Consider the following 23479-nt stretch of genomic DNA (forward strand, 5'->3'; position numbering starts at 1 on the left):
TTTCAGAAATGGCAAACACAGCCATTCTACAAGCCCACAATGAATATGCTATCTACAACTACTGTAGCTCGTCTATTTACGGTGAGTGACACGCTTCCATAAAAGTCAGTACAAATGACTGAAAACAGTCGTGGCGACTGAGAACTTTAACCCATTAACTCATTCACTGCCAGAATTATTTCTGGCCTGTTTGAACACCGCCAAGATTTTTCATTGAAAAAAAAAAGTACTCAGGAGCCGAGATACAGAATTTTTAAGTTTTAAGTTAACAAGGAAGTGGATGGGAGTCTATATCTTCGAAAAATCATATCTCCTTGGTCTTTGGGTCAAAAAATTAAAAAAAAATCTAAAAAAAAAAAAAAAAAAAAAAAAAATATTTTTAATTTTTTTAATTTTTTTAAAAAGTCGTTTTAGTCGTTCTTGGCAGGCATGGCTTATGGACAGAAGTCGTTTTAGTCGTTCTAGGCAGTATATGAGTTAAGACCTGAGGCCGATTCTACAAAAAAACATTTTTTTTTAGAATGTCTTCTAAAAACTGTTTTTTGAAAAAACGTGTTACTATGTCAGTGATTTTTCATGTCAAGGACGTCCAAAAAGTATATGTATTTGGCCGCGGACCCCCCATCTCAAAATATTTTGTTCAAGGGACCCCCCAGAAGCAAAGATTTGCGTGAAAAAAAAAATCGAAGATTTGCACCAAAAAAAAAAAATTCTCAAAAATAGCAGATCTACAAGCTCATAGCGCGGCCGCGCTATGAGCTTGTAGATCTGCTATTTTTGAATAGCCTAAAGTGTAAAATAATGCTTTTTAGCTCAAATAAAAAAAAGATGTGACACACATGCATTCCAGGTCTTAATGGGTTAATCCATGAGTGCGGTGCGTGTCTATGTGTGTGTGTGTGTGTGTGTGTGTCTATGAGTGTGCGTGTCCATGAGTGTGTGTGTGCTCCACTGACCATGTCTGTGTGTTCATGGTGTGTTCCATGATCATGTGGCGGTAGATGCTGAGCACGCCGCGGCACACCTCCACCTGGTTGTCCAGCAGCTTTGGCACGTCCTGGCACGGCTCCAACAGGAAGACGTTGGACGAGTTGGTCAGGAACACCTGGCAACGACGCCACAACAATGTCACGTTGGAAACATTTCAAACACACCGTTTCTTTCCTTTTTCTCCTTTGCAGGGACGTGCACAGATAGACTCTAGGTGGTGCTAGAGCACCTGCCCTTTGCCCTCTTGACCTGAAGTGCCCTTTTGAAAAAAATAAAAATATGTTTTTTTTTTACAGCAGGGGTCTTCAACAGGGGGTCCGGGACCCCTAGGGGGTCCTCAGAGTTACTGCAGGGGGTCCACCAAATCTTTATGTGATATGATCTTTCTTTTTACCATAACCACTCGAAACCTAGCATCCTTTTTCTGAGGAGAACTTTAGCCAAAAATAGCAGATCTACAAGCTCACAACGCCTCGCGCTTGCGAGGCGTTGTGGGCTTGTAGATCTGCTATTTTTGGCAAAGAGGTATAGGTGTAGAGGGAAAAAAGAGCAGACCAAGTAAACAAAAAAAAGTATAATTTACTTGAGCACCTGCCCCTCAAAATGTCTGTGCACGCCACTGCTCCTTTGTACATAGTGTTTGTACTTGTTGATGACATGTATTATTGTGTAAATGTTTCCATTGTGGTCTTATGTATTCAATTCACCAACCTAGCATAAAACAAGTCCCAAGGATTTTTTTTGTGTTATCCTTTTAGCCTTAATAGGATATTTTTTTTTACATCAATCACTTGAACCCTAGCATCCCTATCCTGAGGAGAACTTTAGCCAAACATAGCCGAGTTGCAATCTCACAACTGAGCTTGTAGATCGGCTATTTTCGGAAAAGAGGTTTGGTGTAGAGGGAAAAAAGAGCAGACCATGTACAAAGTGAAAGGTCAGGTTTACTAAGTATTGTCGGTTTAAGTGGTTAAATGTCTGGAAAATACACATTAAAGGGATAGTTCACCCGAAAAATATCATTTTTTCTATTGATTAGTCACCCCCATGGAGACTTGAATTCATGGATATTTGTTTTGTTTTTGTCACATTCCTAAGCCAATAATTTGATGACCAACTGACCGGTAGGCAGCGGTTCTGGTAGGAGACACAAAGCCGGAACCGCTGCCGGTCAATTTATTGTCTTAGGAATGCGACAAAACCAAAAAATTATATCCATGAATTCAAGTCTCCATGGGGTGACTAATCGATAGGAAAAAAAGTAATTTTGGGGGTGAACTAACCCTTTAACATAAGTCCAACATATGTGTCCGCTACAGGTGAAACCTTCCTCATGTCACCAGTTGAGAAAGACTAGAAAATTGAATTAAAAATGCTCATGAAACCTGTTTTGTGTATGTCAGACTTTGGCGTTGATTTTAGCGTTAGATTGACTATGTAGATGACACAAACACTAGTGTAGACATGTTTGCAAAGAAAGGCTTGTTTTGCCGCTGCGACCGTGTGTTTCCACAAAGAAACCAGCACTCAAATACAGGCTTACTGTTGTCGCACGCACGCACACACACACACACACACACACACACACACACACACGCATCACATTTTGCACTGCAGTCCAAGGACAAATGCCTGATGTAGCGAGACAAAAAATGTGTCTTAGCCAAAGAGTTACACCTTTTCCACTCTGAGTTACAGACCTGTAAGACCTATAACGGGTCAATTTGTTCAATAACTATCAATCATTTTGCTTGGGAACCCCTGGAACCCCCTCAAGGGCCCCCGGGGGGTCCCCGGACCACACTTTGAAAACCAATGGTCCTTGATAGCCTCCTGTAATTTGTCTTATATGCTGCTAGTTGTCCCTATAGCAGTGTTTCCTAAACTGGGGGTCAGGACCCCAGATGATTAGCTTAATGTGCAACATTGTTTTCTCATTCAACAGTAAACAAACCAACATACAGTATAAGTGTGTACAGGGTATCTGCACATTTCTAAAGTTACAATTTAATGACTTTTAAGACCTTTTTAATAAGATATGGTCAAATATCTTGTAAGAGGGAAGCATTGTGAAAATAGACGATCTGCAAGCTCACAACGCCTCGCAGTGCGATGAGCCTCTGTTCTTAAGCTATGAAAAAGCTTGTACTGCCCTTGTACTGAGGCCCATGTCGGGCTTCCGTTTTATAAATTCCTCCATAGAAGGCGGGTATAAACCATGTCAAGTTTTATACATGACACATGCCTGTTCAAAGAGCTTCCTGTTATCAAAGGTACAAAAAAACAACTATATTGTCTTTAGGATGCTGCAGTGATGGTACCTATGTTTATTTTAAAAATCATATACCTTTATGTCTCTTTTATATAGCTGTTCTAGGGGCTTGAGTGTTACCTCTGCAAGACCAATTTGTGAAATAGTACTCGATGTGAGAGAAGATCATACATTGGATTGATGTCAGTGTCAGCTGACTGTACACCCTTTGACACCTGAAGAATGTCAAATATTGAGGGAAACCAAAGGGAACAAGTTTCACTCTTTCGTCATTTTGATGGAAGGAATCCAGTTAAGATGCATCAAAGAAAGAGATCAATGTAGATTATGACGTTCCTGTGAGTGTTTGTCCACACAATGACATGGTACATTGCAATGAAGTTAACAGAAACATTTACAGTTATAGCTGCTGTGCAGCTGGTCATTTAGAGGAGGAATAAGAAGGAGCAAGAGGAGAAAGATGAAAAATAGGAAGATGCGTAAGACATGAGAAATTAGTTACACACCTGTTATGGTCATTCACGGCTAGCTCTTTATGTGTTTCTGGTAATATTATTGTCTGCTCATTTTGTATGTCTGTGGCAAAAAAATAATTTTGACAAAAATATCCACCACAAGCCAGCATAGCGAACCCTGCCCTTATCTCAGAATGCAATTAGATTATTTCTATAGAATCATATTGTAAAAAAACTAAAAAGGATTAAAAAAAATGTGAGAGTTTGGATGGGTTTTAAATTGTGATCTGCTGCAACTGATTTTTTTCTTTTTTTTAAGATATTTTTTGGGGCTTTTATGCCTTTATTTGGACAGGACAGTAGGCTGACAGGAAATGGGGGGAGAGATGGGGGGAGACATACAGCAAAGGTCATCGGGAACGGGAGTCGAACTCGCGACACGCTGTCAAGCTGGATTACCAGCATATGTGGTATGCGCCTGGACCGTTAGGCCAGCGGACTGGCAACTGACTTCTAATGCTTTCTGTAATTGTAAGGTTATTTCTTTGCAGTTGGTGAAATGTACTCATCTGACCTAGATAATATTGTATAACATATAACAAGTTATTCTGATTTAAATATACTTGTCTGTCTGTCTGTCTGTCTGTCTCCTTCTCTGCAGTTGAAAGCTTTGTAATGCTTAATGAAGTATTCATTCCAAAGGACTGTAAGTCAGTTTCACTTCACTGGAGACTTGTTTTGAACAACATTAGTTAAATGTTTAAAAATAAGGAACATTTTCATTGCATACTTTCAATTTCAGTTAACAGTTTAATCAGAATTAAAATACATTTTAGTTTTCATACATAAGAAATGTAACTTGGATATAACAATACAAGAGTAGAATAAAAATATTATATTTAAATGAAAATCTGACAAAGATTAGATGTATGTAGTTCTAGACATCTGTGAGTCAGTATACAGGAAGAGGATATGAATATACTGTAGATTTACATTCACAAACATTTAGGCTGATCTAAGCCAAGGCAAACTATATTTTAGGTAACAAATCACAAGATACATAATATAAAAATTGAAATAATTTCTGATGTTGACACTCTTTCATTGCCACACTTATTTCAGACTGTGTCGTCCCAGTGCCACGAAAATGGTACATTTTTCCTCTGTTTGATTTTTAACATTGAAGTGAATGGAGCAGCAATTTTTTGGATAGCGTTATCTCCTAGTTGCTTTGAGATAAAATAAAAAAAACTAGACCAAAAAAATATATATATATATTTAAAAAAAAAGAAAAAATATTATTATTATTATTTTTTTATTTATTTTTTTATAATTTCCGTTTTTCCGTCATCATGATAGCCATAGTACCATCGGACGGGAATTCCCGTTTTTGGCAGTCAAAGAGTTCAAAGGATACCACTGGTGTTTCTTCACATACTGTATAGTTCCATAGATAGTAAAAAGAAAAGGAAAAATGGAAAGAATAACATAAATCAATGTCGCTGAACATTGATTTATGAAATCAAAAGCCTATACGTTTAAAACCGGGAAAGCATCTGTGCCATTTCAGATGTTGCTATGTATATAGCAACAGGATTTTTTATTTATGCATTGAATAAAAATAAAAAAAAGATTTTCTGAAAGCTTAGATTTTTTTTAATCGGCCTCAGGTCTAAATTAATTAAAACATATGTACATCATTATTTCAGAAACAAATCACAAAATCACAATTATCAAAACATTTTGAATTAAAATTATTTTTTTCAAAAGATTTCCATGAATAAATAAAACATCTAAGAAATTCCATAAATAAATAAAAAGTTCACGACGAGTCGCATCGCAATGCCTTGTGAGATTTTAGATCAGCTATTTTTCACTAGTTCTTGCCCTAGATCCCGCACAATGGCAGATATTTGGGTGCGATGCCGATCCTGATTTTGTATCCAGACCACTGATTACTGATGTTTTGACCAATGTTTTATCAAAGTGCAACCTTTTCTAATCAATTAAACTTTTTTTCCCAAATGTAATTAAAGTTTCAATTTGAGAACATTTAACTTATGAGCAAAATAATAAATAAATGAACTTTTTCTTACATACAAAATTAACACATGAGCTTGTACTGTAGGTCAGCAGTTTTTGAACATTTTTTTAAAGATTTGGAAAGTTTCTATAGCAACATGCCCAGATTAGGGACGGCGGGTTGAAAGTGATAAAAAATTGCGACACATCGGCTGTATAGTTGCTGATACCAATATTGTGCCAAAAAAAAAAGAAGTAAAATAATGGCCATATATCAGCCAATCTGTCTAGCATAGCCCTATGACTGCCTAGAGAGATATGTTCCAAACCGGCCCCTCAGGTCTTCAAATGCTGACCTGCTCGAGGTGCCTACAATGACATATAAAAAATACGGTGAAGCAGCATTCTGCTTTTACGGACCGACAGTGTGGAATAAACTCACATTACACCGAAGACAGGCAGCCTCTGTCGATAGCTTTAAAGCACAGCTCAAGACCTATTTCTTCACTCTTGCTTTTAGCTGATTCTTTGGTTGATTTTTAAGTCCTCACTGTATTGCCTATTTTTATTATTATTATTATTATTATTATTATTATTATTATTATTACCCTTATTAATACACATGGAGAGTCTAACATGTTTCTCCATTGAAAACTGTCACACAATTCGAAATAGAGCTTTGATTCTGCCTGTGCGAAGGCAAAATCAATTGGGAGGTCGGGGTTCGAGCTCCTGCCTGCCGGGTCATGCCAAAGACTATACAAAAAATGGGACCCAATGCTTGGCACTCAGGATCAAGGTTTGGATTGGAGGTAAGTACCTGCATCATATAACACATTGAGACCTGGAACGCATCTGTGTCACTTTAGATATCTTTGGCTATTCAAAAATAGCAGATATACAAGCTCATAGCGCGGCACTGAGTGCCGCGCTATGAGCTTGTAGATCTGCTATTTTTGAAAAATTGTGAAAAAATATTTTTTATATTTTTTTCAAAAAAACTGTTGATTTTTTTTAAAGAATCGGCTCAGGTCTTAATGGGATAATCATCATGTCCAGGGGGTGTACTTGTACATCAAGCTGCCTCACACAACAGAAACATGGGCTCCTGCTCTATGGGACACTATTCTGCCAATGCTTTTCAATGGTTTGTTGCCATTCACAAATTTCTGCAAAAAAAAACACTCTGTTCTCATTGAAAAGCATTGGCAGAATCCGCTGCATTGGCAGAGTCAAAGTTTGGTGTGACTGCACCCTTAAACTGTTCTTTCAAGAGTGAATTGCTTGGTTGTGTCTCTTTAAGGAGCTGTTATGTCTGAACCATTTCTTACACTGGTCACAGTAGTAGTAGTTGTCTGTATGCAGTATTTGGTGTGATCTGAGGCCTCCGTCAGTGCTGAACCATCTCCCACACTGCTCACACTGGTAGGTTTTCTCTCCCGAATGAAAACTCTGGTGGTGACATTTGAGATGATATTTTGCCCTGAACTTTTCTCCACACTCGTCACACTGGAAGGGCTTCTCTCCTGCATGCATTCTCTGGTGTTGTTTGAGAGTACCTCTACGGCTGAACTTTCTCCCACACTGGTCACAGTGGTAGGGTTTCTCTCCTGTGTGCATTCTCTGGTGTTGTTTGAGATGACCGCCATGGTTGAACCGTTTTCCACACTTCTCACACTGGAAGGGCTTCTCTCCTGCATGCATTCTCTGGTGTTGTTTGAGAGTACCTCTATGGCTGAACTTTCTCCCACACTGGTCACAGTGGTAGGGTTTCTCTCCTGTGTGCATTCTCTGGTGTTGTTTGAGATGACCGCCATGGTTGAACCGTTTTCCACACTTCTCACACTGGCAGGGCTTCTCTCCTGTGTGCATTCTCTGGTGACGGTTGAGATCACTTCTATAGCTGAACCGTTTCCCACACTGCTCACACTGGTATGGCTTCTCTCCTGTGTGCATTCTCTGGTGACGGTTGAGATGACTTCTATAGCTGAACCGTTTCCCACACTGCTCACAGTTGATATGTTTCTTCACTGGTGGTCGGGAGGGAGAGACATCTGGGATGGAGAATTATGGGAAGATAAAGAAACCATAAAAGGATTAAAATAACATGCAAGCTGTGTTGTATAGGCCGACAGTAGTTCTCATTTTAAAAGCACCTTGTACTACTGCTTTCTTCAAATTGATACATGATGCCTCGAGTCTGTTGCACCATTTAGCCAGTTAATACAGCATAGGAGGAATATAATGTTTATTTAATTTTCAGATAATTGAAAAAAGAACCTGCGTTCCATTGGATCCATTGTAGTTATTATGGCAAAATCTTTACTCGCATTTTAGTATAAGTAACAATACCACAATATAAAATGTAGTGATAGTGAAGTAGAAGGCCTGTATTCAAAATCTGACTTGGGTAAAAATACAAAAGTATTGGCATCAAACAATTAACAAAGAAAATCTATTCGGATTTTTCTATATTTGTCCTATAAAAAAAATTGCCGATCTACAAGCTCACAACGCATGTTTTGAGCTTGTACACTATTTTCGAATAGCCAAAGTATAAAGTAGGGTTTAATTGTATGTTTTGTAAAAAAAAATAAAAGTAACTTGTAAAATTGAAATACTTTTACCTTAGCAAAAGTACCCCAAGATTGCACTTCTGTACACCACTGTCTGCCAAGAAATGATGATCTTATAACTAGTACATGCTACTCAAACACACACAGACTACACCCCCCCCCCCCCCCCTCTCTCTCTCTCTCTCTCTCTCTCTCAATTACATGCACGCACGCACGGACGCACGGACGCACACACAGAGAAATAAGTATACTCCTCTACTCTGTCCAGTGTTAATATACGGTAACATTTCCTTATCTGGTGGCTGTACAGCTCAGCGATTCACAACCTTTTCTGGATCAAGGCCCACTTGGAAATCTGACCAGTGGTCAGATAACGTCATATACTTTAAGTTCCTATTTGTCGTTATCACAATAATACATATTTTTTCAAGGTTTTAACCCATTAAGACCTGGAACGCATCTGTGTCACTTTAAAGATTTCTTTGGCTATTCAAAAATAGCAGATATACAAGCTGCTATTTTTGAAAAATCTTGATTTTCTTTTTTTTTCAAAAAACTGTTAGGATTTAGAAAACATTTTTAAGAATCGCCTCAGGTCTTAAAGGGTTAAAGAAAAAATACCATGATTTTTTTCGTTAAGGTCAATGTTAATGATCAAAACAATCTTAGTGTTTTTGCCATGCATTTGGGGGTCCCCACTTGTAATATTTACTCATGGCCCACAGGGTTGGGAATCACTGTTGTACATAGCCTATAGAAGATGAAAGAAAACTTGTGACACAACCATCACATACCTGCTCTGTGTAACTTGACTTCAGGCTTCAGCATTGCTTCAAGCAGTGAGATCTGATGTTGTTGTTGTTGCTGTACCTCGCCCGACGCCATTGACAAGCCTTTGGAGCCGGAGAGCATCATCCGTCTTTTAAAACTCCTATAAAGTTCATCTTCAGCCCATTTGGCCAGTCGATATCTGAGGCACGGTTTCACCACTTGGGATGTGAATGTACTACGTAACATTTTTTATCGAGTTCAGTATGGTAACGACCTGACAAATTATACATACATCCACTCCACTTGGCTATAAACAACAAATAACCAAGACACACCCTGCACACCTAAGCTCCGGTCTGGCATGGTCACATGTAGCCACGTTGATTGGCAGAGAGTGGACAGATAGACAGTCTGACCAACCAACCAGCATTCAAATACAGGCTTGCTGTTGTCACACACCCACCCGCGCACGCGCGCACACACACACACACACACACACACACACACACACACACACACACACACACACACACACACACACACACACACACACACACACACACACACACACACACACACACACACACACACACACACACACACACACACACACACACACACACACACACACACACACACACACACACACACACACTGAACACAAGCATCACATTTTGCGCTGCAGTCCAAGGACAAATGCCTGATGTAGCGAGACAAAAAAATGTGTGTCATAGCCAAAGAGTTACACCATTTCCACTGTGACTTACAAACCTGTAAGGCAGTGGTTCTCAAACTTTTTCATGTCAAGGACCCCCAAATTGACACTTATTAGCCCGCGGACCCCCATTTGAAAAGATATGCCAGGGACCCCCATAAGAGAAGATTTTTTACGGCTCTAGCAGTGATTCTCAACCATTTTAATTTCAAGGACCCCCCAGTTTGACATACATTAGGCTACGGACCCCCATTTAATGGCATTTATTTCTCTGGGACCCCAATTTATATTGTAAAATCTATGTCAATTTAACTCAGAGAGTGTCCAAATGGAACCAAATGGACCCGTTAGGGTCCATTTGGTTCCATTTGTACACTCTCAGAGTTACAGACCCATAAGGGTCCATTTGGTTCCTATCCATCATTTAGCTGGGGACCCCCTGGAACTCCCTCAAGGACCCCTGGGGGTCCCCGGACCCCACTTTGAGAACCAATGCTGTAAGGTTCCCGTAAGACCTATAACGGGTCAATGTGTTCAATAACTATCAATCATTTTGCTTGGGACCCCCTGGAACCCCCTCAAGGGCCACACTTTGAAAACCAATTGTCTTTGATGCTGTAATTTGTCTATACGCTGATAGTTGTCCCTGTAGCAGTAGTTCCCAAACTTGGGGTCAGGACCCCCAGGGGGGGTCCCCAGATGATTAGCTTAATCCATTAAGACCTGAGGCGATTCTTTTTTTTTTTTTTATCCTAACAAATTTCAAGATTTTTCAAAAATAGCAGATCTACAAGCTTTGTATATCTGCTATTTTTGAATAGCCAAAGAAATCTAAAGTGACACACATGCATTCCAGGTCTTAACGGGTTAATGTGCAACATTGTTTTCTCACTCAACAGTGAACAAACCACCATGGAGGCCCATATCAGAAACGTCACAAAACTATCATTCTATCACCTGAGAAACATCGCCAGAGTTCAACCATTTCTTTCTCAGGCTGATACAGAAAAAAATAATGCACTGTTTTATTACTAGTAGGCTTGACTATTGCAATGCTCTCCTGTGACCTGTCTGGTCTCCCCCCTAAAAGCAGTCAATTCGGTTGCAGCTCGTTCAGAACGCAGCTGCACGTGTGCTGACAAGGTGCTGAGAGGTGCTAGAAGTGGAAATTCTTTAGAAGGGATTCTCAGTTTGGACTATTATAGATAACAAGATTCAAATGGTCACATCTTCTTCAAATATTCTCCAATTTCAATGAATGACATTTATATTCTTCTGTACTTTAACAATCTGTAAATAACTGAAACATGACAAATGCCTACTTGCGGCATATATCATTGTACTCAGTCACATATACTGATGATAGTGCTGTCAAATAAGTCTATGAAAGAATAAAATCTATAAAAAAGTTTAACCTGCAACACAATTTTATAAAGTATACAGTGGGGGGGGGGGTTCCCTGCTTCATCTCTCTCTCAGCTAGGGGGGTCCTTCCTTGGCCTGAAAAAACAAAACATTGAAGACCCCTGGACTATAGGGACAGACAGACCTGTAGTGTGGACTGGATTCCAGCCTTGACGTCCCGGTTGTGGTCCTCGGTCAGACAGCCCCGCTTGACGGCGCTGCTGAACGAGTACGTTCTGCCCCAGCTGGACGTGCGTCTGTGACCGTGACTCTCCAACATCTGTATGAAGTTTCAATGTCATTAATCCATTAAGACCAGGAACGCATCGGTGTCATTCTTTTTAGATTTCTTTGGCTATTCAAAAATAGCAGAACTACAAGCTTGTTGCGCGGCACCGAGTGCCGCGCAACAAGCTTGTAGATCTGCTATTTTTGGGGGGGAGGGGATCATGAAAATGTGTGCAAATCTTTGAATATATATGTTTTTCCAAGCAAACATGTGTAACTCAAATCTTTGCTTCTGGGGCATATTCTACAAATGTCTTCTAAATCCTAAGAGGTCTTTTTTGAAAAAAACGTATATATCAGTGGTTATCAATAGTTCTAAAACTTTTGACATATCAAGGACCCCCAAAATGATATGTATTTGTCCACGGAACCCATCCATCTCAAAATATTTTGTTCCAGGGACCCCCAGAAGCAAAGATTTGAGTTAAAAATGTTAAATTAAAACTTAAAAATGAGTTACAAATATGAATATATATATTAAAAGATTTGCACAAATAGCAGATCTACAAGCTCATGGGCTTGTGTGTGTGTGGTGTCACCTGTGCGTGCGTGCTGTCGGTCTCGGTGGTGTTCAGCAGTGGTTGACTTCCTCCTCCTCCCTCCACCTCCTCTTCCTCCTCCTGACTGCCCTCCTTGTCGGGCTCGGACATGAACGTGGGCTTGTCCTGCAGAATCCACTTCCTGTACACTTTGATCACCTTCCGGGTCGCTGAGGCCTCACAAGATGGCAGCAGGAAGGCCTGGGGGGGTGTGGGGGGGAGATGGTGAACAGGAGGCTTGGAATGGGAATGATGTGTTTGATTGTATGATTGTAGTGTCGTAGAATATTGTTGCTGTCGGGTAGAAACCTCCTAACCTGACACCATAGCCTTGCTTACAGACAAATTTTAACTATTTACTGATCCTAAATCTTGAGGGTGGCATGCAGGGTCTGCGTGTGTATATGTGTGTGTGTGTGTGTGTGTGTGTGTGTTCACAAGCAAAATAACCCCCTCCTGCAGTTCTAACAAACGGGCACCAGAGGTCGACACAGCACAAGTTTTGACATTGCAGTCTTCTGCTAGTCACAACAAATCACAGCTAATGACAACCACATTAAAAATGCAACGTGGTTCCACGGCCTCGAACCGGATTAAGACTTTAACCGGGAAAGTATCTGTGTCATTTTAGATTTTAGCGTTGGCTATTCAAAAATAGCTGATATACAAGGTCACAGCTTGTATATCTGTGACTTGAATATAAAAGGTAAGACTTATTAGAGCATTTACAGCCAATTTATCTCTATTATCTACAACATTGGTTCTCAAAGTGGGGTCCGGGGACCCCCAGGGGTACTTGAGGGGGTTCCAGGGGGTCCCCAGCTAAATGATGGACAGGGACCAAATGGACCCTTATGGGTCTGTAACTCTGAGAGTGTACAATTGGAACCAAATGGACCCGTTACTCTAAGAGTTAAATTAACATTGATTTTACAATAGGAATTGGGGTCCCAGAGACATACGTGCCATTAAATGGGGGTCCGTAGCCCTAATGCATGTCAAACTGGAGGTCCTTGAAATTAAAATGGTTGAGAATCACTGCTAGAGAGCTGTAAAAATCTTCTATTATGGGGGTCCCTGGCTTATCTTTTCAAATGGGGGTCCGTGGTCTAATAAGTGTCTATTTGGGGGTCCTTGGCACGAAAAAGTTTGAGAACCACTGATCTACAAGTACTATGTCTTGTGAAATGTGATGTATAACCATCATGCCATTATAAACTACTACAAGTTGCGCTGTTTCAGCTGGAAGTGAGAAATACAGCAGCCTAGAGGGCTGCTCCATTTACTGATCACTGATCACATGACCTCAACAATTATTCTCCAGTTCTAGGCAATATAGAAGCGGGGGGACTGTTTTCTTATTTCCACACAACAGCTTTAAGGTGCATTACTGGCATAGTTCAATGTTGAAAATGAGTGGTATTCCCCTTTAATGGGATAAAGACAATGCACTAAAATGTGCCATACCTGGTGGAAGACCTCGTTGACAAAGTTGACGTTGTCCCGGGTGGAGAGCAGGATGGTGTGGACCATCTCGTAGACGCAGCGGTGCTCCTCCTCGATGCTGCACAGGGACGAGTCGCTGGGCCGCCGGTCCGACAGCGTGCTGCTGTTAGAGTGGTTCTGACCGGGCTCTCCGGTCGGCCCGTTGGGCTCGCTGGCCTCCGACGAGCCCCCCTTCTCCTGACTGCTGCTGCCTGCAGTGACAGTCTGCACACACACACACACACACACACACACACACACACACACACACACACATTTATATGACTTTACTTGTTAGTAGAGCTGTCACGATTATGGCATTTTACGTGACGATTAATTGTCGCATTGTGGCAAGTGAAGAAAAAAAAAGAAGGAATAAAAAAAAGACTCAAGAACCACTGAGTATAGAAACATAAGTTTTTTCAAAAAACCCCAGAAGCCAAACCCTAAAATCCCTCAGAAGCAAAGATTTGAGTTACACATGTTTGCTTTAAAAAAACATATATTCAAGATTCACACAGATTTTCACAATTTAATAAACGAGCTTGTAGATCTGCTATTTTTGAATAATAAAATAATGGTTATTGCTATAAAAATCGAAAATGACACAGTACTGTATGCGTTCCCAGATTCATTGGGTTAATACATTTTGCTCCTTTTTATTGTTAACTCTGAGAGTGTAGAAATGGAAACCAAATGGACCTCTTTGTACACTCTCGGAGGTACACAGACACATAAGGGGTCCATTTGAACCCCTTGGTGGTCTCCCACCACTCCTATGCTGAGAACCAGTGATCTAACCCTTCTTCGCGGCCCTATAATAACTGAACAGTGTTGATTTCGTCGACTAAAACTATGACGAAAAATCGACTACCTTTTTTTCACTGACGAAAACTAGATAAAAACTAAATAAAAACAAAGCTACGGTGACTAAAACTATGACTAGATATACTGACAATTTCGTCAACAAATAAAAACTAGACTAAAACGTTTGGCAGTGACTAGTGGAGAAGAGATCCAGTAGAACTAAAAGACAAGTCGTTTTACGCTTGGTTGCGCGTACGAGGTGTTGCGCTCTGAAAATAGCTGATCTACAAGCTCACAACGCGTCGCAGCGCGACGCGTTGTGAGCTTGTAGATCGGCTATTTTCAACATGCAACCAAGTGTAAAATCAGCCATCACGACGCCATTAAGGCACCGCCGAAATACATTTTAGTCGACTAAAATATACTGTGATATTTAGTCGACTTAAACGACTAAACCAAAAGTAAAACATCTCAGGTGACTAAAATATGACTAAAACTAAAACAGAATTTTATTAAAAATCAACACTGTAACAGAAGCGCTCACCTGGATGAGTTTAGGGAGGACCTCGGTGCCGTTCTTTGCGCCGGGCGCCACGGAGGCGGCGCTGACGTACTTCTTCTCCAGGAAGAAGGTGACCAGCCAGGTGATGAAGGCCACGCGGGGGGCCAGGTACTGGTCCCGGGTGCAGAACGTGCTCTCGTTGTTCCTCGTCACGGGGACGTACAAGGGTTTGGGTCTGTGATGAGGAAGGTCTGAAGATAGAGAGGGAGAGATAGAGAGGGAGAGAGAGAGAGAGAGAGAGAGAATCAGAAGCAGTAGACAGAGTGTAAGTACTATGTACTGAAGTACCATACTTAACACATTGGCTGCCATGGACGCAGATCTGCGTTCATTTGCGCAAAAGCCCGCACGCTGCCATTGACGCAGATCTGCGTTCTTTCAAAAAAAAAAAAAAAATCAAAATAAAAGTTTTTTTTTTTTTTTTAATTAGACCCAAAGACCAAGGAGATATGATTTTCCGAAGATTTAGACTCCCATCCACTTCCTTGTAGCTTAAAAATTAAAAATTCTGTATCTCGGCTCCTAAGTACTTTTTTTTTCTCATTGAAAAAGTCTGGTAGTCTACTGTAGGAAAAAAAAAAAAAAGATGGCAGCCAATGTGTTAAGCACAATTCTGAGGTATTTTTACTTTACTGGAGTGTTTTCAATTTTCAATACTTTTACTTCTACTCAAAAACACTTTTTATTCCACTACAATTATTTGAAAACTTACTTTGAAGATTGTTTTATATTATTACAAAACATACATTAACCTTTCCATTTCAAGGTCTCCCTTCAACTCTGATGAACGGGTCCATTTGGTTCCATTTGTACACTGTTAAGTTACAGACTTGTAAAGGTCCATTTAGAACCCCCTCACACAACCCTGAGAGTCCCTGAACCCAACTTTGAGAACCACTGATATTGAGGCTTTACAGATTCTATTTACATTCTCCGTGCATGAACCGAGTGCTGCGATTGGTCAAAAAAGAATCACACCCTGTGTAAAGAGAGCGGTGCCTTTGATGAGCCCCGTATTTATGTTGTCATCAATGTTTGTTTATTGGACATACACCCGGACACACGGACACACAGACAAAGTCAGATATAGGAGTGGTTGGCACCACTCAAAAAGAGACCGTTTCCAGGGGAAGTACATACATACGACAGAAAGTTCCGCCCTACAGACGGTCTCTGCATTAGGTTGTCATAGTGTCAGAGTACCGTTGTACTGTACCTGTCTGTGTCCCTTTTATGCCCATATATGGAGATATCTGTAAAACCCATCGGCTACACGGATTGGTTCGGTTTTGCGAGACGTTTGTGACGTTGAACCAATATAAAGTAGCAGCGTGCACAATAGAACTCCATGACAAACGGATGAGGATTTATGTCCTCTTGAGGTTCTTAGGTTCTGTGACCACACAGATGTATTGACAGAAGATATCATCTGCATCCGGGGTGGCCTTTACACAAGAGAGCTCTGCAACGTGCTTAATGCCTTTGATGTCGAAACCCACAGATGGTTCAAGCCCAAAGAATTGTGGGACTGTTCCAGAGGCACATTGCTTGTTGGCTCAGCAGCTAAAACAAAACATATTTTACATTTGAGTCTAAATGACCCTTAAATCTGTATTGTGTGTACTGTGTTTAACATAATAATTCTATTCCCGGTTTTATGCAGGCAGGTATAATGTTGGGTTTTCTGTCAGGAAGACAGGCTGGACTAGACGACCCCCTACGTCTGAGACGAGCAGAATCAACCAGAAGGATTCTCAGCCTGGAACTGAACGCCGACAGAGACGTGGAAAGAATCCACGGCAGCGGCGTCAATACCATCGACATCGAAGCGACAGAAGGCAAATACATGTTATCCGGAGGAGCGGACGGCGCGATGGCCGTCTACGACCTGGAGAACCACGACGGGGAACCTCAGTACACCTGCAAGGCCGTCTGCACGGTGGGCAGGTCCAGCAGGTACGCCCACCGGTTCGGCGTGGAGACGGTCCAGTGGTATCCTCACGACACGGGCATGTTCGTCTCCAGCTCCTCCGACAAGACCATGAAGGTGTGGGACACGGAGACGCTGAAGCCCGCCGAGGTCTTCCAGTTCGAAGGAAAGGTCTTCTGTCATCACATGTCCCCCGTCGCTAGGAAACACAGCCTCGTCGCGGTCGGCACCGCCGACGACCCCAAAGTGCAACTGTGCGACCTGAAGTCGGGCTCGCGCGTTCACGTCCTTCAAGGCCACGGCGCCGAGGTCCTTTCCGTGCGCTGGTCGCCCCGGTGCGAGCACATCTTGGCCACCGCCAGCGCAGACGGCGGGGTGAGGGTGTGGGACGTGCGGCGGGCCAACGGCAGTCTGTTCACGCTAGACCGGCACAACGGGGACGAATCCAAAGCGGCCTCGGAGAAGGCGGCGGCGGCGACGGCGACGAACAAAGCCCACGGCGGCAGAGCGAACGGCCTGTGTTTCAGCGGCGACGGTCTGTTCCTCCTCTCCGCGGGGACGGACGACCGCGTGCGACTGTGGAACAGCGCCACGGGAGAGAACACGCTGGTGGATTACGGGAAAGTGTCCAACAAGAGTCGCAAAGGGCTGAAGTTCACGGTGTCCGGTGGCTGCGGCACAGAGTTTGTGTTTGTGCCGTGCGGGAGCTCGGTGGCGGTGTACGCCGTCCATACGGGGCAGCTGGTCACCACGCTGAGAGGGCACTACGGCAACGTCAACTGCTGCCAATTCCACCCCGACCACCAGGAGCTGTACAGCGGAGGTAAAGACTGTAACATATTGGCGTGGGTCCCGGTCCTCCGCGGCCCAGACACAGAGGTGAACCCTGCCTTTAAAGACTCATGGAGCAGTGACGAAGACTAAGGGTTGTTTTCTATATCGTGGCTGTCGGGGCAAAGACCTCTTATCTCTATATTCTAGCTTTCCGTGTTTTTTTTTCGTAAATTAACGCCCTACTTGATCATACTACAGCGTCACACAAGAGTATCAAAAGTAGCAGATCCACAAGCTCGAAACGCAGCTCGAAGTGACACGTTTTGAGCTTGTAGATCTGCTACTTTTGCTGTTTTTTGATTTTGTATTAATCTGTTATTAGTTGTCAATACACACGCATCCATGCCTTGGTTGTCCCACAGCTGTTATGTGTTCTGCCAAGTCCCGGAAAAGGCGTGCTGTGATTGGCCAGTGCAGTCACTTTGATTGCCAGTTGTGCCGAATGCTCACCCCGAAACATGATTTACGAGACTGTGGTAGCTCCTGTGGGACAACCAAGGCATGGATGCGTGTGTAATGACAACTAATAACAGATTCATGAAAAAGTAGCCATATGCTTATGGGCTCCACTCTATGCTATGGGGGCAGTTGGAGACCTTATGGGGAAACTGGACAACAGGGGCAATTCCTCAAATAGACCCCATGACCAGTTATTTAGGATCAATATAAATATGTTATTTTAGTCCGGACTTGTTCTTTAACCTTTTAGCCAAAAAATGTAAAGTTTAGTTTTAACAAAAGCATATCATTTACCTTACCTTTAAGACAGTGGCTCAGGAGGGTGCTATTGCTAAAGCTTTTGCTTTTACAGGCCTTTATAGCACTCGTTTTTGGAACATTTGGGGAAATACATATCAATTTGGGCGTCTTAGACACAAAAAACTTTGAGAACCACTGCTCTAAAGCCTGTGCAATAAGCATTAAGTAGGTTCAATCATTCTCTTTGGAGGACACAAAGTCGCATCTGGTTACCTGACCCGTTACATCTTTAGTCTTATGTCCAATACGAGCTAGCAGTTATTCACTATGGTCTGGAGCAGTCAGGACTCCCACACATCAGGTGGGAACTAACTAACCGTGACAAAAGAACACGCCGGGTCCAATATGAACCTTTCAATAGGCAGTCATACTGTATTTGAACAAATACACAGTTTGAATATCTAATATTCTAGAACTCGAGTTGAAAATGCACCCCCTAGCCATGATAATGTTACGACAACATTCCAGCAAAGCGAGCAAACACCAGCACATGTACATCTTTTACCTAATTAAACACCAACACACAAATTTGAAATATTTACTTATGTCCACATAATAAAGAAATACATCACATGGATGCAACTGGGACGCATCATCAGTGTTGTAGCCTGGGGTCATAGGGTGTTTCGGGTCTCGCAACATACAACATACACCCTCGCCCAGGTGACCCAGCCAGGGTTGATCAAGCCCCGACTTACGTCCCAGTAGCACCCACGGTCAGTCCTATAGGGAAAGACAGGGCTAATCAGTCCGCTTCTCCAGAACTACTCTGCCGGAACTCGGGGGAGGCTCTGGCACGTGGAGGGACTAGGCTCTGTGGGTGGCCTCCTGGCCGGGCTCCTCCTTCGTCTCACCAGGTCCAGGACCTGAGCGCTGTACCAGATCCTCTGCACCATCCCGATCCAAACATTTCCTTCTGGCGTGATGGTTCCTTGGGCCGATACCACTAGATTGGGCCGTCTAATGGTATTAGCTCCGCTTGCGGTACGCTGGAATGGAATAGTCCTCCTAAAGGCCTCACCGTGGGTTTGTTGGGCTTCTTCCTCACGGAAGACACAGCATGGGGCGCCAACCCATACTGCTCCCGGGATGCCGTCTACATTCCGGCTGTCAACAGTCTCTCCTGTGGTCACCAAACTATTCCTGGTTGTCACGTAGTCTATAAATTCCTATGAGCCACTATAAATAGAATAACTAATAAAGAAATACATCACATGGATGCATAAACAGAAGTACAAGAATGCCTTGTATAAAGGACATAAACACTGCCAGTGCAGTCAGACAATAGGAAAACAACCAATTACAAAGTTAGATAAAACACAGTTGACATGCTTGACAGACACAGTAGACAACATTCATGGATAAAGGAAACAACGCCTTCTCTCCACCAAGGTTATAATAGTTTTCATTTTAGTTTGTTTTGAATATTTGTATTCTAATTCAGTTAGTTTTAATTAGTTTTTAGAGCCCATTTGCTAGTTTGTATTCGTTTTTATTTTTTTAAATGCTAATAGTTTTAGTTAGTTTTCATTAGTTTTAGTGTTATTTTTTTTATATTTTGAGTTATTTGTCAGGGACAGGATTGAAAATGTAAGTATTGTGTTATAAAAACAAAAGATAGCCTTTAAAAATGTATTCAGTTACAGATGAACTGCCAACCATCCACGCACGCACACGCACACACACACACACACACACACACACACACACACAAACACACACACACGCACACACACACACACACACACACACACGCACACGCACACGCACACGCACACGCACACGCACACACACACAAACACACAGTCACAGTCCCTACCTAATAAAGGCTTGTAGAGGTTAGTGAGCTTGGTGAAGGAGGGGAAGAGGTGTGGAAGGTAGTACTTCTTGAAGAGACTGAAGAGGAACCTGAAGCCCGAGTCCTGGTTCTCCTTGTTCTTCCATTCTAAACTGGACGCCTGGAGGAGAGAACACACACACACACACACACACAGACAACATCAAGGTCACTCACCAAGCTGCTGGGGACAGTTCATGGATTAAATCAAAATAAAATCTCACAACTGAAAACAAAAACAAATGTATCTCCCCCTCAGGGGGTCTATCCTGGCAGCATTTAGTTTTTTATGCACCACATATCTGGAACAAACTCCCAGAAAACTGCAGGTCTGCTGCCACTCGTATTTCTTTTAAAACACAAATAAAAGACCTTTCCGTTCGCTGCCCGCTGCCTTTGATTGAGTTACTTTTCTTTTTCTTCTGCATTGTAACTGTTATGTTTTACTTATTTGTGTTTTATGCATCCTAATGTCATTGTGTAGTTGTGTTAACTTTGCTTGATGTTCTGTGTAAAGCACATTGAACACATCCTTGTTGTTGAAATGTGCTATACAAATAAAACTGCACCTTTACACCTAATTTCATCAAATCTTTGCCTATTACAAAATGCTCAGAATAGGAACACTAGCGTTCAAGTGATTAACTTCCTTCTCATTCTTTTTTTTACCTGGATGACCATGAACTTGAGCATGGTCTGGAGGATGTAGCAGGTCTGATCGTCGGCCACCTTCTCCCCCACCACGGCTGGGACCAGTGGGGTGATCTCTTCAGGGACCACCTTGGCTGCTCAGAGAAAGGTTGGGACACAAACACATAATTGTTGCTGTCGTGTCGACAATGATAGATGACGATAGAGAGGGCCACTATATATTTACACACTCACTCCAGGAGGCCACGATGCATATAGTGTCCGACAGAAACCTCTTATCGCTATATTTTAACTTTGTCCGTAATTAACGCCCTTCTTCGTCATTCTATGTCACACAAAAGTAGCAAAAATAGCAAGCTCAAAATGTGCGATGCATTTTGAGCTTGTAGATCTGCTATAGCAATTTTTTTTATTGGAATCCTGAAAAACTGTTAACTTTATGAACTTAATTACTTTGGACATAAAAAAGACAATAGAATTTTTATACTAGTCATTAAGCTACTAATATAGACTAGCCATATAGAAGTAAGTAATTAAAGCGGGTCATGTTTGCACGTTTGGAATTGTAACAGCCGAAATCAATAATATATCAGTATTCCGATAATAATCCGCGGGCCGCCAGTTGCCCATGTATGTATGAGAAATTCGAGACCTTGGCGATCAGCTATTTCTGAAATATTTTCAAAATTTGCCTACAACGACATGCCCTCGGTTGCCAGGTTGCGAGTGGTTAAAAAGCACATCGGCTGCATAATTGCAGGCACCGATGTAGTAAAAAAATATGTGATGTGTGTTTACCAGGGGGTCTCCAACAGGGGGTCCGGGACCCCTATGGGGTCCTCAGAGCTACGACAGGGGGGCCACCAAATCTTTGTGTGATATGATTTATTCCCCTAGCATCCCTTTTCTGAGGAGAACTTTAGCCAAAAATAGCAGATCTACAAGCTCTCAACGCCTCGCAGCGCGAGGCGTTGAGAGCTTGTAGATCTGCTATTTTTGGCAAAGAGGTGTTGGTGTAGGGGGAAAAAAAGAGCAGACCAAGTAAAGGAAAAAAACTTAATCTGAAACACAACTTTATACAATATAGAGGGGGTCCCTGCTACATCTCACTGTCAGTTAAGGGGTCCTTGGCCTGTAAAAACGTTGAAGACCCCTGGTGTAATACAGTATGTAAGTGTTAATGTGTGTCTCACCATCAGGAGGGTTGGAGAAGGGGTTGTAGATGATGGTGTCCAGTATGTATTACTGTATATGATGTGTGTAATACAGTATATAAGTGTTAATGTGTGTCTCACCATCAGGAGGGTTGGAGAAGGGGTTGTAGATGATGGTGTCCAGTATGTATTACTGTATATGATGTGTGTAATACAGTATAATAAGTGTTAATGTGCGTCTCACCATCAGGAGGGTTGGAGAAGGGGTTGTAGATGATGGTGTCCAGCGTGCACGGCCCTCTGGAGGAGGGCACGGCGGGGAAGCCTGGCACCAGGCAGGCGAAGATGAGGAACTGCTCCTCCGCACAGTTGTCCCTCAGCGCCTGTAGCCACAGCAGGAAGAGACGGATCCCCTCACAGCGGATCTGCACACAGATCACAAGGACAGAGGATTGACTGAATTAATATTCTTTTTTTTTTATTTTTTTATTTTTAACCCATTAAGACCTGGAACTGTGTCATTTTTAGATTTGAGCTAAAAAGCATTATTTTACACTTTGGGCTATTCAAAAATAGCAGATATACAAGCTCATAGCGCGGCACCGAGTGCCGCGCTATGAGCTTGTAGATCTGCTATTTTTGAAAAATCCTGAAAATGTGTGCAAATCTTTGAAAATATATATTTTTAAAGCGAACATTTTTAACTCAAATCTTTGCTTCTGGGGGTCCCTGGAACAAAATATTTTGATGGGGGTCTGCGGCCAAATACACATAATTTTGGGGGTCCATGACATGAAAAAGATTGAGCACCACTGATATAGAAACATACGTTTTTCAGAAAACTGTTGAGATTTAGGAGACATGTAGAATCGGCTTCAGGTCTCTTTAAGCAGTTTTGCATTGGGGGGCAAGCGGCCACTATGGCCTTGGGGGAACCAAGGCCAAGGGTTTGAGAACCTCTGGTGGAGACCAATTCCCCCAAATTATTGGCAAAACACTAAGATTTTAATCATACTTTAACAATTAATAATTAAAAAACTGTTTAATGTAAAAAATATAAAACATGTGATGGTATTTTTTTCTTGATAATTTCGATACTTTCCCCCCCAAAATAGTAGCAATATACAAGCTTGTGAGCTTGTACATCTGCTATTTTTGAATAGCCAACGTATAAAGTATGGTTAAAATGATTAGGTTAAAATGATTAAATAACTAAAAACAATTTAAACGTTGGCTCTAAGATTTGTGTTACAAAATTCTACATTTTCAATATACCGTATTTCAAAGATTTTCGAAAATAGCAGATGTACAAGCTCGCAACGCGGCACGAAGTGCCGCGTTGCGAGCTTGTACATCTGCTATTTTGGGAAATTCTGAATAATTAAGAATTTCTAAACACAAATATTCTCTTCTGGGGGGGTTCCCTGG

General features: G+C 42.0%; 2 protein-coding genes across 5 annotated transcripts in view; one reads left to right on the forward strand and one right to left on the reverse strand.

Annotated features, from left to right (window-relative positions):
• The window catches only part of ralgapa2 (Ral GTPase activating protein catalytic subunit alpha 2), a 252180-nt gene that overhangs the window by 151426 nt on the left and 77275 nt on the right, over nucleotides 1–23479 (reverse strand). For all 4 annotated transcript variants that reach the window (XR_014599889.1, XM_084045660.1, XM_084045658.1 and 1 more), the window contains exons 6-13: nucleotides 22296–22476; nucleotides 20916–21031; nucleotides 20229–20367; nucleotides 14869–15077; nucleotides 13500–13742; nucleotides 12033–12233; nucleotides 11351–11485; nucleotides 957–1105 (exon numbers count right to left, since the gene is read on the reverse strand). Coding sequence is in view for 3 of the 4 variants with exons in the window: in XM_084045660.1 (XP_083901786.1) it covers nucleotides 957–1105; nucleotides 11351–11485; nucleotides 12033–12233; nucleotides 13500–13742; nucleotides 14869–15077; nucleotides 20229–20367; nucleotides 20916–21031; nucleotides 22296–22476 (1373 nt within the window). In the remaining variant the exon portion in view is untranslated. The remainder of the gene's footprint in view (nucleotides 1–956; nucleotides 1106–11350; nucleotides 11486–12032; nucleotides 12234–13499; nucleotides 13743–14868; nucleotides 15078–20228; nucleotides 20368–20915; nucleotides 21032–22295; nucleotides 22477–23479) is intronic.
• Nucleotides 16559–17740, forward strand: LOC311036886 (DNA excision repair protein ERCC-8-like; the record flags this gene model as incomplete). The annotated part of the gene is made up of 1 exon (XM_084045897.1): nucleotides 16559–17740. One exon carries the CDS (start codon nucleotides 16559–16561, stop codon nucleotides 17738–17740), a length of 1182 nt encoding a protein of 393 aa, XP_083902023.1.

This window comes from Gymnoscopelus microlampas (assembly GCF_963454915.1).
Source record: "Gymnoscopelus microlampas genome assembly, chromosome: 20".
In the NCBI taxonomy this organism is placed as follows: Eukaryota; Metazoa; Chordata; class Actinopteri; order Myctophiformes; family Myctophidae; genus Gymnoscopelus; species Gymnoscopelus microlampas.